General features: G+C 40.0%; 2 protein-coding genes across 5 annotated transcripts; one reads left to right on the top strand and one right to left on the bottom strand.

Moving 5' to 3' along the window:
• Nucleotides 1–652: 652 nt before the first annotated feature.
• On the top strand, nucleotides 653–8,283 carry ogal (O-GlcNAcase like). Its single transcript, XM_063476741.1, has 17 exons — nucleotides 653–1,024; nucleotides 1,195–1,246; nucleotides 1,593–1,690; nucleotides 2,491–2,621; nucleotides 2,903–3,074; nucleotides 3,190–3,288; nucleotides 3,390–3,529; nucleotides 3,621–3,765; nucleotides 4,302–4,400; nucleotides 4,489–4,745; nucleotides 4,831–5,005; nucleotides 5,501–5,586; nucleotides 6,127–6,219; nucleotides 6,305–6,393; nucleotides 6,747–6,867; nucleotides 6,957–7,086; nucleotides 7,837–8,283. The coding sequence occupies exons 1-17, from the start codon at nucleotides 952–954 to the stop codon at nucleotides 7,971–7,973; spliced, it is 2,097 nt and encodes a 698-aa protein (XP_063332811.1). The 5' UTR covers nucleotides 653–951; the 3' UTR covers nucleotides 7,974–8,283.
• Nucleotides 8,284–8,369: 86 nt separating this feature from the next.
• cant1b (calcium activated nucleotidase 1b) lies at nucleotides 8,370–17,993 on the bottom strand. 4 transcript variants are annotated; one of them, XM_063476744.1, is made up of 6 exons: nucleotides 17,859–17,993; nucleotides 17,511–17,548; nucleotides 13,086–13,673; nucleotides 12,855–12,995; nucleotides 11,836–12,039; nucleotides 8,370–10,749 (listed from the first exon to the last, which is right to left on the bottom strand). In XM_063476744.1, the coding sequence occupies exons 1-6, from the start codon at nucleotides 17,894–17,896 to the stop codon at nucleotides 10,379–10,381; spliced, it is 1,380 nt and encodes a 459-aa protein (XP_063332814.1). In that variant the 5' UTR covers nucleotides 17,897–17,993; the 3' UTR covers nucleotides 8,370–10,378. The 4 variants fall into 4 exon arrangements, with proteins under 4 accessions (XP_063332814.1, XP_063332813.1, XP_063332815.1 ...); XM_063476743.1 differs by lacking the exons at nucleotides 17,511–17,548; nucleotides 17,859–17,993 and adding an exon at nucleotides 15,739–15,883; XM_063476745.1 differs by lacking the exons at nucleotides 17,511–17,548; nucleotides 17,859–17,993 and adding an exon at nucleotides 15,641–15,723.
• Nucleotides 17,994–19,330: the final 1,337 nt, after the last annotated feature.

The raw sequence follows: 19,330 nt of genomic DNA, 5'->3' as shown, positions 1-19,330 counted from the left end.
TATCCACGATAATTATTAATTAATACAAAAACCACACCTTTCACTCTTTCCGCTTTACCTGGAATATAAATGTGCCTTTCTCTAAATCACTTTGGGTCAATCTGTAAATGTGTTATAGGCTGTAAATAAAATAGATGTGACAATCAACACAGAAAGTTTCAGACGTTGTTCATAGCTTGAGTTAGATGTTTTTCATTTTAAAAAAAGAAAAAAGAAGAGTAAAACCGTTTATTTAAAACTCTTTAGTGGGCTACATGCTGAACTTCAAAGATAGAAACAAAATATCGATCCTGTCAAGTTAGGCACCAAGACCAGCTTTGGTATTGATACTTGGATCGATTCACCCACCTTTACAAGCAGCTGCTGGACAGGTGTACTTAATAAGGTTGCTTGTTACATATTTCTATAATTAAAAAAAACTAAATCTAATCAAACCTAAGCTATAAAATAATTTTTTTAAAGAATAAAAACTAAAACGAAGCAAAAAAAAAAAACCCTCTCGAAACTAACTCAACAAACTATGTTGAAATTAAAACTGTAAAAGTTGGTAGAAGATACTGAACTCCTGTGGCGTCCTGCTTGTTTTTTGGTGTGTTGTCCCTTTAAGTTGTGGGCACACTGTCCCTTTAAGACGTCCACCCGGTAGTCAGACACATGCGTCTGAATATGAGCTGAACTTCAGTTATCCGCACCAAACAATAGCTGCGATTCTGTTTCGACCATTTGGACATTTATTGGCGTTAGCGCGATGTTGCGCAATGCTGCAGGTGTTTAACCCGACTGTTACTGCGCAGGCGTGAGAATAAGGTGCAATAAATGCGAATCAATTTAAAGGTTGGCGTGCAGAAGCATGACTGTCAGTATCGCTGTGTCACAGCTGGAGCTGCAGACTGAGCATTGTTAAAGTCAAAAAGCAGGAAGAGACGAGAACTTTGAATATTACAGGAGAACATGTCGAAACCGGACAGTACCAAGCGACAGCCCGTCACCGGGACTGGGCGCTTCATCAGCGGCGTAGTAGAAGGTGAGCAGACCCGGAATCAGGGGCCCAAACACCGCGGCTCCGCTAGATTACAGGTTCTTGAATGCTTCCAGCTACCCGCTTTAAAATGCATCTGATTAATCAATCATGCATTGATCACTTTTGGTAAGATGACGAGTTTTTAAGCGTAAGTCGACCTTTGCTTGTTACAGGCTTTTATGGGCGGCCGTGGACTATGGAGCAAAGAACAGAGCTGTTTAAGAGGTATGTGGCCTTAGGCACCAAGCGAAGAACTGGAAATGATGAACACACTTCCTGAAAGTAATAACAGCAGCTGCTGCTTTTGACATATGTAATATAGCTGTATTCACATTCATGTATTCTTTTTTTTTTAATATCCAAAATTACAGTTGCGCTGAATCATTTGCATGAATGAAATGGCATGCAGGTGATTTGCATTACTTTTGCCACAGTTTCTCTTACACTGGCAATTTCGGTTGTTATTTTCTGTTATTACTAGAAGCTTTTATTGTGATCAGGATGCGCACTAACATTTAAAAATGTTGCACTGAGAATTTCTAACCCATGGCATAATGTTTTGGTTTTGCAGGGAACAGAAGTGGGGTTTGAACGCATACCTGTACGCCCCCAAGGATGATTACAAACACAGGATGTACTGGAGAGACTTGTACGCTGCTGAGGAGGCGGGTGAGTCTCATCATATCACATTCATAATTCAAAACCACAAAAATCTTTCTGGTCTTGGAAGCAGATGAAATTCAGTTACACCTGTCTTTAATTTTAAAAGTAACACTGACTAATTCCCTGATCTATTAGCAGAGCAGTTGTGCCTCCATGCATAGTCCGCTACCTTAACAAATACCCATTTAGATTAAAAATCTGTACTATATTTCCTCCTCAGTTTGTTGACTCTCAGTATGTTAAACAACTTACTAATTTGCAACATCCAGTTAACTGCAATGGAACTGAAACAATGTGTTTAAATTTACGCGTGCATATCTGAGTCTTCATTCAATAGTCGTGCAAAACTCTGGTTATAAATTGAGCCCCAAACAATAAAAGTAAATTAAAACACATAAAATGATAAAAGTTTGGTCATTTTGCAGTTGTCAGCTCTTCCGAACTCATCCCCTTACGACTCATTGTTATCTCCTCAGATGTGTTTAAAGTGTCTTTGGGTCGACTGTCTGGATGTTATCAAAAACATTACAGTCTGAAGTGCAGTGAAGACGATTTGATGTTTAACCTTTTTCAAACTATCATGTCTTTGATGACCCCTCATCAAGTCAGTGGACTTCAGACCCACCTGTATATGCTCGTAAAGTTTCCCCGCAGACACAAAAGCAGCTAAATCTAAGGTTAAACCATGTCACTTCAACTCTTTGTTTTAAATCTGTTCATTGATGGGAAGTAAAGGGATCATTAACAGAATTTGTGAACTGCATCATCAAATAGGATTTCTTCTTTGTCCCTTTTTCTTTTCATAGAACAACTAACGAGCCTGATATCAGCAGCGAAACGGCACGACGTCGAGTTCATCTATGCAATCTCACCCGGCCTGGACATTACTTTCTCCAACCCTAAAGAAGTAGCTGCCCTGAAGAGGAAACTAGATCAGGTAGGACTTTGGAAGCAGAGGTGATGGGTGCAGCAGAAAAAAAATATAATATAATTTATAATTGGTTGTATCTCACTTTGTGGCTCTCTGAGGGTTTGGACAGCGCATCGCTTAGCAGTAAAATGGATGCATTTAAAGTGGGGTAGTAAAATTATACAAAGGCTGGTGTAATCCGTGTAATTCTAGGTGGAATAGCCTTTTTTATGTCATTGGCTGTAAGCAAAGTGATGCTAACTTTCACTTGACCCTGTTCACTGACGGAAATTACATTTGTTCCTTAGGTCAAGGAGTTTGGCTGCAGGTCCTTCTCTTTACTCTTTGACGACATCGAGACTGAGATGTGTCCAGCTGACAAGCAGGCTTTCAGCTCCTTCGCCCACGCTCAGGTGGCCATCACTAACGAGGTGTACATGCACTTAGGAGAGCCCGAAGTCTTCCTCTTCTGTCCTACAGGTCAGACAGCAAAACAGTCCAGTCCAGTTACAGTCCAGTTAAACAGGGAGCATTGTGGTAGAAAATAATACACATTATTCTAACAGCTTCTTAATGATTCACTCTTTATCTTTAGATTACTGTGCTGTCTTCTGTACGCCCAGTGTAACACAGTCCTCGTACCTGAACACGGTGGGAGAGAAGCTCCTGCCTGGCATTGACGTACTGTGGACTGGTAAGATTACACTCAGCCGGAGCCTGAACCTGTTTCCATGATCTTGAGTTTCCCCAAGGTTAATTATTCATTTGTTTTTACTTTTTTTTCCATTTATTTAGGTCCAAAAGTAGTATCCCACAAAATCTCAGTTGAATCCATAGAGGAGGTATCCTCAGTCCTGAAGAGGGCACCAGTCATCTGGGACAACATTCATGCCAATGATTATGATCCCCAAAGGCTTTTTCTTGGACCCTATAAGGTTTTTTTCTCTTCTTTATTTTAACAGTGTTAGATTGTGTGTATGTACCAGTATGACTCCGGTGTCTATGTATGATTGTTTTTTCAAAAAGGATAGACCCACTGATCTGATCCCAAAACTGAAAGGAGTGCTCACAAATCCCAATTGTGAGTTTTACCCAAACTTCGTGGCCATTCACACTCTGGCGACATGGTGTAAAGCACCTGCCGAAGGAGCACCGAGGGATGTGGAGATGGGTGAGTTTCTGTTAGTCATGATTTAACAAATGCATTTTTTTTTCTCTTTTGTAGAAGGTAAAACATTACAGGACTACTCTCAAGTGCATTCAGTGACTGTGTAGGGAAAGTAATTTGCAATCATAATATACTGAACCCAACCTGCTCCTGATGCTTTCAGGAGTGCTCAAAGCCAACAGTCTGGCCTTTCTCCTCTGGCCTCTGGCATCTTTTCCTTTTTTCCCCACAAAGAGTACTTCAGCCTGCCTGACACCAACAACCTCACCATGACAGTCAGTCGTCATATTTAAAAAGAAAAAACATGCACTTTTTGGAATATTTTGAATAGTATTTTTTGCTTCATAAGGCCCACCCTGCCTGAATCACTGTTGTCTGTGGAAGCAACATCAACATCTATTTATGGTGCAGATTATTTTCCAGTTTTGACAGGAAATGCTGTCAGTGTTGCCGTTGTGTTTGCTGGAAATCCACTCCATGCTGTCTGTGAGGTCACGGAGCTTAAACATTGTCTCACTTTCTCTGACCTTCACCTCCAGGTGATGAAGAGCAGGATCCTTGCTACAGCCCACAGAAAGCCCTGAATCTGGCCCTCACTGACTGGCTGGAGGAGTTCATGAGCACAGATCAACCAGGAGGTAGAGTCTTATTAAATATGGTTTAATGATATTAAAAGACATGAACGGGTGGTTGTCACTTTAATACACGTTATGTCTGTGTTTCCAGGCCCTTGTCATCCTCGCCTGAAGAAAGAGTCGTCAGAAGAGGAGCCCATGCAGACAGACATGGGTGAGAGCCCCTACGTTCCTGGTCCCGGGGAGAACCCGTTGTACACAGCTGAGCCTCTGACCCTGGATGACCTGAAGCTGCTGTCAGACCTCTTCTACCTGCCCTATGAACATGGTACCACAGCCAGGACCATGCTGCAGGAGCTGGACTGGCTCAAAAACCAAAGTCAGGCAGCAGCTGCCGAGACAGACAAGGTAGTATTTATATTTATATACAAACACAGGTCATTTTTCTACATGTTGTCCTCCTACAGCTGTTTTCTGTTTTTTTTTTTTTCAGACAGCAGAGTGGTGCTCAAGAGCCCAGCAGTTCGATAACATGTGTGAGGCAGTGGTGCAGATGTTCAACCGTCTGTCAAATGCCCCGAACCGCAGCATCCTGTACGATCTGTACAACTACATCTGTGACATCAAGAGCGGGGTCGGTCTGGCTCGAGCCTACGTGAAAACACTAGGTGAGAAAACAAATATATTCCACTGATATTGCAAACCAACACTGAAAGACTGCTCTATAGATGAAGACGTCGCGGACCCCTTAGTAGCAAAGTAAATATCCATATCACAATACGGACAAAATAACACTTGATAAACAACAATAAACTCAAATTTACATCTATATAAACAAATATTTCTTGAATTCTTTGAAGAATTCTGAAACTAAGAAATACTGGAACATCTTTTAGTTTGTGTGATTTTTTTTTTTTTTTTTTTTTTTCTGCTCCCACTGTTACCTGTAATAAGAGACGAGCTTGTAAGCATTTTTTTTTTCCAAACAAAAACTGCAGCAGCCATGAAAATCAGCAGGGAACTGCATTTAGATTATCAGCTCGATGATTAATCCTTCCATCTTTTTAAAAGAAGTGATTATACTTTGGTTAAATGAGGCGTGAAAGTGTGAACTGAAGCTGCTTACTGTAGCTTTTAATATTTTGATGTGTTGCCTTCCACAGGAGGCCACAGCCAACCCTCAGCCCAGTTATTGAACGATGATCCTGAACCTTGGGGCTTCAGAGGAGGCCTTTCTGGAGAATTCCAGGTAAACTAAGCAGTGCAGTGAGTTATGTAAAATCACAGCAGTGATAATAGTCAGTGACAAGGCAAGGCCTCCAGCTGATATTTTGTGCTCCATATTTTATTTTTGCACTCCACTAGAGTAGCTTTGCATTATTCACAGTTCAAAATAATGCATCTTTATCTTATACTGAGCCTTGGTGCAGCTCCTCGGTTCTTCTACTGTCTCAAACAAGCTGCTTTAGATCCTCTCCCTTCAAGCCAGCTTTCATCTGATTGGCTGCCCTTCATAAAGGTGGGCGGGGCCTCTAGTGCTGTGCGCCTTGACATCATTAAGGTCCAAGAGTTTTAAAAAAAAAAAAACTGTCTGTGAAACCAAAAGCAATCTGATGTCTGAGCTTCTGGCATTCAGTGATTATGTGCACAAACGTTTATTTTATTGTTTTCATGTTTAACGTTACCATCCATCTGTAGTGCATACTATATAAGCACCACCTTGTGATGCTAGATCCACCTGATTTTTAAACTTTGGGTTTCTGGTGTCTATTTTCTTCCGCACCAACAGAGAATGCTGCCAGGACATGGAAACAGAGACCTGTTCAGACATCCTCCCATGACAGCAGTTTACTGCATACGACCCTACTGCCCTGAGGACAAGGTGAAGATGCTGATCATCAGTGATTTAGTTTTCTCTCAATTAAAATTTAGGAGTGATGTCATGGAGTATTTCTTTTTCTTTCTAGCCAGAGGTAGAGAGGATTTTCAGGGAGATGCAGAAAGCAGGAGAAGGCAACTCTGCTCTGATGGCTCAGTCTCCACTTATCAGCGACAGGTAAGAGTCAGCTACTCTGTTAGTGATGTGACCTCACTAACCACTTTCCTCATGTTGATTTTTGGAAACTGTGGTCCTCGTTATTAAAAGTCCACCTGATTCACAAGTTGCACAAGCAGGAAGCATGCATCACTCCTCGAGTTCTCAGGAAGAACCGCCCCTCACTTTGAACGTCTATTTTCAAAACACCAAGATGGTAACAAGTGATGTCACGATGGCTACAGCAATCTTTTATATACAGCAGGTGTATTGTTAAAACGCACTTTAAATTACTTGGGATGATAAACCTTTTTTCTTCTGTGAATGTGATCTTCCTCTTCATCTTGTTTTTTTTTTTCCCTGGGGCATTGCAGCCTGTCAGCAGGTGAAATCCCTCCTTCCCCTCTCTGTGGTCTCATCCTGGAGGATGACCTCGGGCTGTGTGGTTATGCACTGGCCCTCACTGATGCCAAACCAGCTGCAGTCAAGATCCAGGTGATTCAAAGCAAGATGTGAAAATGTTTCTAGAATGCAGTATAACCATGAATACAGTCAAGTGACAGCATTTTATTTCCAAACTCCAGAGGGCAGTAAGTGGTTCAGTGTTTGAAGAGTTCCCCTCAGTGATTGCTCTGGAAATGCTCCCTCGGGTCACTGATCCTTCTCCAGCCAAGCGCATGATTGGTCAGCTGTTGTCCTCCATCAGGAGCAGTGGTAGGTCGAGATCTCACACTGTGAACTTGATCATTCTGGATGAAGCTCATCTAACTGCACATGTTGAGGTTTATGAGGCAGAAAATTAACCACATGGGGGAGCTGTTCCATTTAGAGCAATATCATTTTATATCTATAGATGTTTATAATATAAGCTGCTTTGCTGTTTAAGGGCCCTGTTATGGTCTTTTCCAACTCCACGTGTTTGTTCTTGGGTTCCAGTAGAGTGGCTTTGCATGAATCACAGTTCATAATAATCTTATGCTGTGTTTCAGTTCATCCTGTATGAAATAAGACATTTAGCTCCTCTTATCTTTAAAGCTACCCTCAATTTAAGGCAGCTTTCTTCTGATTGGCTGCCCCACTCAGAAGGAAAGTTTAAGCAGGAGATAGGTGGGACTTTGATGACCATACTAGGGATGCATGCAGTCACCAAAATCATAAAGAGAAACTGTAGGAAACTGAGTGTTTTGAGCAGGTTGAAGCCCACGCTGTTAGCTCACAGGGGTTACTTTTACACATGCTGACTTTATGATTTGAAATGTTTTCCAAGATTGTGTGTATCCACCATTCTAACAGTATATGTATGAAAGAAAGGAAAAGCATAATGGTCTCCTTTTAACACCCCCATATATACCTAATTATAAAGTTAGTCTCAGGATATTTGCATCTGTGGAATACTTCACATAAAGCTTTTACTGCTCCTTTTATTACAAAACTCCAAAGTTACCATTGTTGTTTTCCTTTCAGGGTCCAGAGGAGCCTTTTGTGAGTTGAGGCAGAGCAATCGGAGGATGCTCGACTTTTATTCCAAACTGGGCTCCTTCAAACTCGTACAGATGGACGGGCTACCGCAAGACATCCTTGTAATGGCAACGAGCCTGTGAAAAAGATTCCTCATGAGTACTTTCCTCAGGTTTGAAGTGAGGAGATAAACATCTGCTATGTGACTAATCGCTAACTTTGGAGCATGTTAAACTGATTCAAAATGTTTTCACATTAGGCGGTTAATCGGTGTGATCCTGCACCCATTGCCAAGTCTTTGAAAGGCCTGATTAAATCTGAATACTAACTAATGTATAGTGAAAAGTGTAATGCGTTACTATTGATTTTGTAGACATGAAACTGTAAAATGTAAAGGTATTTTTTTTAGAGGAATTTGTTGATTTAATCAAGTTAAATAAATGCCACGAAACACCACAGCAAATGCAACATTAAGATTTTGGTTTCTTGTTTAAATCACGATTCACACGCAAACATTTAAAGGAGAAGAAATTTTAATATCTTTTCAGAGGATACAGGGAATATATTAATGATTAATTATGGTTACATTAAACAGCTGGTGATTCACATGTTCTCTGGCTTGAGAAGCTTATAATTACTCAACACATGTGAAGCAACATTTAAGCTGAGGGGTGTAATAGGAAGCAAGTTTGGTTTAGCCAGGCTTTCTTTGCATAAGCTGGTTTGACAAAACCTTCAGTGACAATTAACAGGTAGGGGTGTGTGTAGGGGTGTGTGTGTGTGTGTGTGTGTGTGTGTGTGTGTGTGTGTGTGTGTGTGTGTGTGTGTGTAAGAGAGAGAGAGCTCAGACAAGCTTACACACAGAAGATGTGAACAGTACCCCTCTGATCTGAAAACCATTATTTTCAATGGTTTGTGCAGCAGTGAGCGAAGCACATGTGGAGTGCAAGATCTCTTGCTGGCACCACGGTCAAAGTTAAAAAAAAAGATGTAGAGCCTGACCACAAACCAGCCAAAAGAAACCAAGAATCCATTGGTTGTGTTCTGATTGGCTAACAGAAAATCAAAGAAGAGGTTATAGTGTGTGTGTACAGAACTGTACACCTGTTTGTAACTAGACCACATGATTAAAGGCCTTATACATTTCAATCCAAACAATAAGTCTACAGGTCTACTAAAGCTAAAGCGGTAACAATGATATGAAGTAAAGAAATCAGAGTGACATCCTGCTGGAAGATCTGAAAACTGTGTGAAAGCAGCTTTAGGCCTTTTGCTTCAGGCTCTGTGCTCACTCACATGAAAGGGGGGCATTTGATGTCTTTTGACTCTCTTCTGCACAACATAAACCGATGGAGTGCCAATCAGCAGAAATGGGTCATGAAGTGATATGAAGAACATAAAAAATATTAGGCTATTTTTCCATGCAGTGCAAACTTCATGCTGAGGTTTATTTCTAATATGACAGCTGCGTATTATAGCTTTTAAACTGGATCCATTTAAACATTCAAACTGCATTTGAGTCTGAGAGTTCCTCATAATGAAGACGATATGGGTCACTCAGTCTTTGGACCAAATTAAAGTGAATAATTGATTTTCTTAAGTGAATATTCTATTTAATAATTACAGACTAATCAATTCTCTGATTGGTCTTCTATCAGGATGTCATACTGACAGTGTAAACTAGACTTAGTAACAAAGTAAGACCAAAGAAAAACACCTATTTATGCATTTTCTGCATCACTAAGTTGACACAGTTTGTGCCACAGTAACTTTACTGCACTGTTGTTCAGCAGTGCCTGAACAGGTTCTATATAAAAATGTATCCCCTCAGACGGGAACGTATCACTCTTAGAGCATGTCATGGGAGAACGAGTAAAGCATGCTGGTCTGTAAAACCCAGATTACGTTCAGCATAATGATCTCAAACAAAAGTAAAAGAGAAGTCACCTTTGTGACATTGAAAACTTTGACTCCAAACTCAACATATCTCACTACCTGCTTAATTTTGCTGCATAGTACACCCCTCTAGACTTACGTAGCATAACTTATCATTTACAGAACAGCCGATATAAAACAAGTGAACATGTTTGGGCCTGTTCTGTTTCTATTAAGACAAAACCTCAGTGTGTCCAAACAGATAAATAAAATCCAAAGCAAAAAGTGACCTTAAATGTTTCAAGTAATGTAAGAACATTAACTTTTATTTTTTTTTAAATGCTCCTTCGTCTCATTTCCCTGAGTGTCTGACCAGCAGAGTTCGGCTGCAGGAAAGGAGATCTACATCTTATCTGGTGTTTAACAGACTCAGTAGTGTCAAACCAGGAAGTTTAGACAGCAATGTAGCAGTGCTTAAATTAAGTAGTAATGCCTTTAAAACATTTGTTTTTTGGCTGCATCAGTCAACCAGTCTGTGGTTGGCGACACACAGCTATGCTTCAGGGTTTCCCTTTTAACTTTTCTTGTGTCTCTCAATAATCGTAGTTATATAATCTCTGAATCTGGTCACATCATATTGCACAGGAACGCTGCAGATTCAGCACTGCCTCTTTCAAATAAACTCTAGCCCTTCATATTTTACATCTCCTATCTTTGTCTCAGGCAGCAGCACCTGGCCGTCTAGTGTAAACGCTATGATGTAGGTGGCAATCTTGCCTGCATCCTCCTCTGATTTTAGGGCTAGGATGATTTGATCATCTGTGTCTGGGACAAATTTAAAAGAGGAGAAGCCACGTGTGAGGTTGAGCGGTCCGACGCGCTGCACGCTGACGCAGCGGAAGTCTGCAGGGCAGGACAAGAGGAGGTTGGTGGCACGCCGCTCATCTGCCGTCTCTTCATAACGCTCGTGACTGGCACGGCGAGGGAGGAAGAACCACCGCTGGAGACGCTCACTCCAAGCTGCTGATTCGTGAATAAGGTAGCCTAGAGAGCAAGGAAAGGTAAAGGAAATGAATGCAAGGAGTTGGAGGTAATTTCCACATTTCACAATGTTTTGTCCTTTCCCAAACATTTTGGTTTCAATAATTTTTTAAGCTCTTTGTTTTGTGCCTGAATTTGGCTTTTATACATTATCAAGCTTCCCATTAAGCCCAGTTATACCAGAATTCAAACCCAATTTATGCTTAAAGTCTTTAGTCCCTATAAACCAATGTATAGCAGTAGCTGTGGGCAAGAGACAGGATTATTGGCACGACAAGGATTCAGGTTTTGGTTTCTAGTTTAAATCACATGTGAGAGCAGGCCATGTGGAACGCAAAAGGGGAATGAAATGAAACCCACTCACAATTGTCTGAAGACAACTTAGCTTTGTATAATTTTTTTTTGCCTCCAGTTAACAATGACATTCCCACAGAACAGGAAGTCTTAGCTCGCATATCTAGTTGACTACATCAGAAGACAAACAAAGTGTTGGGAGGACAAAAGTGCAACTTTCTCTGATGTTTAGCCAGTTCGTGAGAGAGAAGTAGTTGACCTCTTACTTAACAAGTGCTGACTGTTACCTGTGTGTTACTGTTCTGTTAAATAACCCATAAACCAAATGTTTTTGGCTGCACAGAAGGTAAAAAGAGTAAAAAGTTGGATTAAGCTGGGTTTTTTGGTAATGTACAACTTTGTGGACTGCTGTTGTCACCATAGCAGCCATGCTGGCTCATGAGAGGATTTCCTGTCTCCGTCTGCATTTCGCTACACTAACAGGGAAAACTGGACCAGCTTGATTTCGGTCTGACTGTAGTTTCAGAAGAAAACTGCAAATACTAGTCCTAAAAAAAGATATGAAATTTGTATTTAACAAAAACAAACAAACAAAAAAAAACCAAAGCAGTAAATCAGCGATTTTTGTTTTAATTAAATAGGCAAATATAACATAAGCATTTAGCAAAATTTATATGTTATAAGTTGGTCTACAAGAAGTTTAATAGTAAAAAGAAATAAAGCCTGATTACTAATTCAGACTGTACTGAAAAAAACAAAACAAAACAAAAAAAACCAAAACACACCCAACAGTACCTGGTGGTTTGATCCCCGCTGCACTCCGTAGGGCGTTGTAGTGCGGCACCCAGTTTTGATGCTCCACCTCCCCACTGACACCAACAACTTTTACCCACTCGGGATTGTTGTTGATGACGTCCCCAGAAGTCGTCGTCCATTCTTTCCCCAGGCCTCCAACAAACAGGTACTCATCCTTTACTGCAAGCCACTCTGCCTTGAAACCTGCACAAGCAAACAAAAGACACACGAGTGAGACATTTTTGGTTGTTTATTTTCAAATGAACAAAGAAAAACTGTTTTGACAGCGCCAGTGTATGATTATCCAAGTGGACTACCATGCAGTGGTTTAGTTTGATCATATTTAATTTATTGCCTAATAGTGGATTTGCATGAGCAGTGGTACACTGAATTATTGCTAAATGAATGGACCATTAACATCCAATGGAGAGTGCATCACAAGTCTCATTACAGCAGTCTCTCTGTTGCATTATAAACTGGTTTGAATAGTCTCAACAGGGTGACTGTTCCCTGAAATGATCCCTGAAGTTTTGGAGTCCATGTTGTGTTTTTAATTTACCAATTTAATTGGCCATCTTTAGTCCACCTTAGCATATCCACAGCTGCTGTTATCTGTCTTTATTTCATTAAGAACCATATTGTGCTGTTTAAGACCAGCATATTGTTCAGATTGTTTTCCTCCTGTGGACACAAAGATCCGTACAAACCCAGTAATACATTATATTTGAAAGCGCTGCATTCTGGCACGTTTCAGAAGTCTCCCTGCAGGGACACTTCCAGGTGTATTTTTTCAGCACCAGGTTTATCTTTTAGACAAGCCAGATCAAGTTTCACAAAGCAGGTGCAGAACATGGCAGGAAGTCAGACATAGGAATGGCATGAAAAAAAATCTGGTTAGTTAAAAAAAAACAGAGAATAAACTATTTGCTTCTGAAATGCTCCCAGTGTCGCCTGAAGCTGTGTGAAGAGCACTGTGGGGTTTGTGAGTTGAGACTTCAGGAGTTTTGAAAAGGACTCACCTTTGGAGACTGAGCCATCACCATCAGGTAATATAACCCAAGGAACCGCCTGGGTGCCCTCAATCCTGTACACCACACCTGTACGGTCGTCCACAGTATACAGGTGACCATTGAATGCTACCAGCTCAGATAGCTCCATACCTGCAGAGGAGTTAACACACGTAATTTTAAGCACAAAAACAATATTTAGATGCAACTATAAATCTGAGTTCCTTCACTGCGTTCACATACCTCGTCCTTTCTCAGCCAGATGGCTCTCCAGGGTGACCGTCTCCGCATCCCATTCCACTTCCAGTCTGTCGCCTGAGGCTGAAACAGTCAGGTGACCTCTTTTCATGTAGCTGAACCACGTCTGATCCTTCGAGCTCTGTGACGCTTTGTCCAAGTCTGCAATCACTCCTATGCGGTAACGGGTGCCGTGCAGCGTCTTCTCAGGTGGACTCAAAGGATATGTGTGATTGTACGGTTTTTCCCTCCTCTGCTGGCGGCCGGGTTTTCGTGCAATTTGTCTATTGGTGTCCCTGAATAAGTCATCCTCACCCTCATCGAGCATTTGAAAGCTGTGAACCCTGTTCCGGTAGTAACCTTTGGTTGGACGCTCCCAGTCCTCTACAGTCCGGTGCAAATATAACATGAGCACTAAAGCGAACAGGGTCGCCACGGCAATCGCTCGCCATTTTGGGTGGAAGCGTGTGTCAGAGGTAGCAGTTTGAGTCATGGATGCTAAGGCCAGAGGGAGGCCTCGCACAGCCATGCCAAAGGAGGTCATTGAAGTATCCTTTTCATCCTTACTGTCTGTGGTCTGGGGGTGATTATGGTCTGGAAATGAACACAAAGAGGATTATCAGCAGAGGGGCATGATGGAGGATACATTAAAAAAGAGCAATATAAAAAGTCAAAATCTGACAAAGAACAAAGTGCTTGGAAAAGAAAATGGTTCCTACATCAAACTGCTCACACCAAGCTTTAATAACTATTTGTGTAACTGCGTTTTGATGTTCAAAACAGAAACTGATGATGATGAGCTCTCCCTTTCTAACAATGGAAACAATAAACAAATGATATCGACACATGTCACGTCAAACATTTCATGTGCATTATGAGGTACTGTAAAAAATGAAAGCTGATAATCAAATTTGCAACTTTGATCAATTTTCAACAAAATATTAAAGTACATTTTGAGTAGAAAAATGACTAAAACTTGAAATATATAGAAAGAATGAACAAAGGGCAGAGGACGACCAGAAGGAAAACTGGGCTCTTGTTCCTATTGTTCTGTATTCACAGCAGGTCTTTGTTGTGCTGTTCAGGCAGAATACCGAGGAGGTAGCTGACCCATCCTACTTCCTCTGAATGGAGGGGGTGCCAGTTACCAGATCTTTGCTCCGTTTATTTCATCAGTTTATTTAAAAATGAAAACACTGGTAAATATTATTGGTAAATATGAGCTATGTGACAACAATGTTTAACCATGTGGAGCTGCCATCCCTGGTTAGACATTTAAGACTTTAAACAATCAGTTTAATAGTAACATAAAACAGAGGCAACATAAAGCAACAGGGCAGATTTATCAGACTGTATACAGAAAGCTTTTGTGCAATTTAACTCCCCCCCAAAATGTGAACCTTATGTTTCTTTTGTTACTCTCAACCAGAACAGGAAAAGGACAGAACAGGAGGGTGCAGAATAAAGGGGATTACAGGCTAAAAGTTAACGTTTGGTATGCAAATACGATTCAGCAACATATATCACATCAGGAGATGTGCTAGGATCTGGCGATACAGGATGTACTACACTAAGCAATTAAGCAATGTCCCTCTGTGGTTTCAGAGAAAAGCTCATCAGATTACAAGAAAAATGCAATGTCATCCAGTTACAAGCAAGGCTGGGATCCTCAGTTCCTGATAACACAATTTTTTAGTTACTCTGTGACACAAAATTTTCCTGGTAAACATGTTTTTATGATTGCGTAGTGGTGTGGTTGTATCAGTTTGTCATCTTCTGCTAGTAGTACATTAAGTGAATGAATGTATTAAAGCTTGACACCAAGAAAAAAGTTAAACAGTATGCTCAATAAACGTTGAGTTCAACAGTAGTGACTGTTTTAACAAACCACGGTCTACTCAGTTAAAAATGGGTACTTGGATCTACTGCGCGTTTCACAAATAGTTAATAAGTTGAAACACAAGAAGTGTGTTTGTTTTGTAAAAACAAAGGGTGCCAAGGTGACCCTCGATAAACCGGCACAGTAAAAAAAGCTGCACCACTAAAACACATTGAGCTCTTAATGAAGTATTGTAATAATGTGCCATTATCATAGCTATAAAAAATATATTTAGCATACATCTTAAAAGATTACCTCACTTTATTTGCTATACAACAATTTGCAATCCGGCAGAACTTAATCCTAAACAGCGAACATTACTGCAGCTATAAATTAAACACTGATAGCAGAAATAAATAAAACAAAATTATAGTCAAATTATATCAGCATCATTACAGCAGCATCAATAAAACTCTGTCTCTCTCTCTGTTAAAGAGCAACGACATTAAACAGGAAACAAGCCTATGCTTCGAAAGACTCGCATCTGAAAATTTGTGTAAAAAAAGCAAACCAGAAAAGGCAACATCCTGTTTCGTGTTATTCTCACACCACAGTTTTTCCAGAGAACTGCCTCTTGAACAGTTCTCTAGACAAGTTCAGACTTCCCGATTAACATGATCGCCAAACCACATACACAAATACACACATGTCAAATTAGCAAGCACTTGGCTATGAAACAAACCCTTCATTGTTGCTACTGAATATACGGCCCGTAATTCACATCCCTGGAGAGCCAGACACAGCCTCACTGTACGCTGTATGAAGAGTTCAATTATTCACCCTTGCCTCGCCTCTTCACTCCTGAACACGCCACGACTGTCATGTTTGTTCTCCTTTGCACGCTTCCCATAATAAACTCCCTGTCCCCCTTCCGCCAGCCCTCGTTCAACATGAATATCTGATCTCGCAGAGTCTCCTCCTTTTCTCTCCTTGTCGGCTATCTCAAATTTCTCCCCCTTCCTGCAGAGCCAAGAAAGTTTCAATAATGAATTAAGAAGAACAAAGGAGCCCTGGTCAGCAATTACAGATGAGTAAGCTCAATGAACTTTTAGGTCATCCTGAAGCACTTTGAATCAGGACCAAGTTTTGCTTTCCAACAATATATTGGTTACATTTTTAACAAAACTAATGAACAACAGGGAACCAAGAAAGACAAATAAAGGTAGGCACAAAGGTTGGCAAACTCCATTTCTACTTTGATCTTTTTTATTGTGTTCTGTAAAGGACGTTGTAACCATGTTTTATAAAGTGGCCGAATGACAACGTTTATTTTCTTGACTTTTACTGCTTTTCAACGTCCAATAAATCCTGGTCATTTCTCAGCTATGTTAACAAAGCTATCACCTAAGAAGTACACCCTGTTTTCAAGGTCAAGATAAAACCTTTCTGAGCAAATGAAGGAAAATATCATTTTTTCTCTAGTTACCAATCATCAACTTCTTCCTTATTATATTTAAGGCTGAATAAACAAAGCTGGGCTTGGAACCATGAATGGTACGAAAGATGGGTGGAGTCAAAGTGTCATCACCCACTGGTTTGTGGTCATATTATGAATTCCTGTTATACAATGTCTTCTGATTGACAAATCCTTAACCAGTGACGATACCCTGGGTAATCCTCCTTTCTGTTTCTCAAAATGACCATAATTATATAAAATAGACTTTGAGTTTTACTCTGACTGAGGTCAGAGCATAGGGGCAGAGGGCCGTTTTCAACCTGAAGTCCTTTTGCAATCACCTGAGTTGCTTCCTGGTGCTCATTAGAAACAATGCAGTTCATTTACCACAGGATGGACCATAAAGTTACAACAGTCTGAGGACGTCAACACATCTCTGTTGTGAGATCACTAAACAAGAAAAATGAGCTGCACAATTATTATTATAATATAGGTATTATTATAATTAATACCTATATTGTGTTTAATTTCTAAGTTTGATATATCACAAACTGGGCAGATTAAAGGTTTGGCATCAATAATACGAACAACTAATATATTCCATTGTATTTAATTGCGATTTCTACTTCTTAAACTCATAAATGCACTCTGTTACACCGAACTACGTGTTTAATAACCATTTAATATTACTGTATATATTTTAACTTTAAATTATTTGTATAAGATACAGATAATATAGCCTTTTTATTTGTAATGACCTTTATCGCAATCCACTTATTAGAGCTATTCAATCTATTCTGTTTAGGTTGTGTTCATTATTTAACATGTATAACAAATCTGAGAGTTTCACAACTTTTGGGATAAATACAATATATCCTGTCGTTTGTTTTATGGTCTTATATTACAGTTTTGTAAACCTCTGCGTTCACTTCTCTACTGTAAAGACTAGTTTAGCTGCTCTCCTTTCTGCTCATCATCTTAACAACTGGGACAGATCAGCACATCTCTCTAAGCTAGTAAATACGTGGGACACTGTTTAAACGTGTAAATAAGTACAAAATAAAAACGCTGAAGTCCCAGATAAAGTGAGGTATCTCTCACTAGTTGCCTGTTGAATAACCAACCCCCCACCCCACCCCCGTCGCTTGGTGCCTACCTGCGTCCACACGGCCACGAAAGCAGAGATAAGGCGACCTGTAAAAAACCAAACAAATCACCCCCTGGCAGTTTATAAACTTTGCCCGACTTTCTCACACAAGCACAGCCGTAGACTGGAGCCTCAAACTGTGAAAACCTAAAGGATTTAACGTATTTAAAGTAGCCACATAAGAGTTGGCTAAACACTTTATGAGAGTTAGAAACGCACCGGCTCCCGTTAGCCACGTAGCTAGCGTCGGCTAGCATCTTAACGTTACTACCAACATTTATTCCTCGGATTTAAAATCAGTGAACTGCTTCAAGGGTTCAATAGGTCGAGTTCTTCGCTGAGACTCTGAGGACTCACCTGGTGTAGACAGTCTGTAAATCAGCCCGGCTGTCCATCTTTGATGGGACTGTTCGGTTGGAAGTTTCTCGATGATTAGCTCCTCCTGTTCCGAGACTCCGGAGCAGCTAAACTGGGCGTCTGCACATCCAAATTATGACTCAGTAATCACCATGACTACTAACTTACTAATGATATCCAGTTGACAGGGGAAATGTCATCATAACCACTGTAATCATCACGATCATCGTTTTAAAAGGCTTCAAGATCAAAACAAAGCGCTCCTGACCGAGTACACAATTACCCACACCATTGCGTCAGTTAAAACAACACACATTTGTATTTTAAAATATGTACTTTTTGAACTTTTTATGTATGTATTTATTTGTAGTTTATGGCATGATTGTGTTATTTAAAACAGAGCAAGAGGGTTTCCAGATATTTGGGGGGGGGGGGGGGGGGGGGGGCTTACAGTACTGCAAGTAATATTAGTATCAAACTACCTTATTACTTTAGTACTCAATATGTGGAATTATTTACATTATAATGTGAATTTTTTTCTATAGCCTAAAGTTAGGTTTGCAACAACACACAAAAAGTATGGCACTGACTGTTTAAAAAAAATATAGGCAGAGCATTTCAAGGGAGGAAAAACAGCATTTGGTGATGTCCATGACTTCAGGCTGTACAACACTGCAAAGGGTTTTCATCCAAGGGTCAAAACAGTCCTAATATTGTGACTTACTCTAGTTGATCCATTTTCTTGTAAGCCTCTGAAAATGAGCAGCAATGCGGAAAAACAATTGCTGTAATCCTTAAACACTTTTGTTAAAGCCCTTGAATTAAAGCTGAAAGTCTGCACTTCAATCACTGCTTGAGTTAAAATCTATCACTATCCAAAAACTTATTGTCCAAACTGTACAGTAAAACTGTTGCTGGAACTGCCTTTGGAACAATAAAACAGCACTGATTAGTTGCCATTCATAGTTTTCAATATAAATGAAGTACTGTAATATTTTAAAATAGAATATTGCATTAGTTATACTGCACGAACATGTATTTGTTGTTTTCTAGTTACAGTAATGGATTTAGAGTCCCTCACTACCTTTGCACACTTGTATCCAAGTTTAAATCACTTCCTAAACAAGAAAACAATAAACAAAGATACATTTGACTGACAGCATTATCGCTTCTCAAATATAAACATTTACTGATTGTTCTCTTTATAAGTAACGATAAACAGAACACAGTGTACATAGTCATGTAAACAGTTTTGTCAGATGTTAGAGTAATGGCCATAAGTAGTGATGTGCATCAGTTTCAGTTTAGTTGTATCTGCAATTTAAAATAACGCCTGAATATTCAGATTCTTGAACTAGATTATAATCAAATAAAAAGTGCAAAGACACATTATTTTCCTTATCAGCAACAACATATTAAAGTTCCCTGGGTGACATATAAGCATTGTGGAAGTTATAATAAAAAGCTACATT

Source organism: Pelmatolapia mariae, linkage group LG6 (assembly GCF_036321145.2).
Source record: "Pelmatolapia mariae isolate MD_Pm_ZW linkage group LG6, Pm_UMD_F_2, whole genome shotgun sequence".
In the NCBI taxonomy this organism is placed as follows: Eukaryota; Metazoa; Chordata; class Actinopteri; order Cichliformes; family Cichlidae; genus Pelmatolapia; species Pelmatolapia mariae.
The sequence above is the reverse complement of the archived record's forward strand: the minus strand, read 5'-3'. Positions and strand labels throughout refer to the sequence as shown.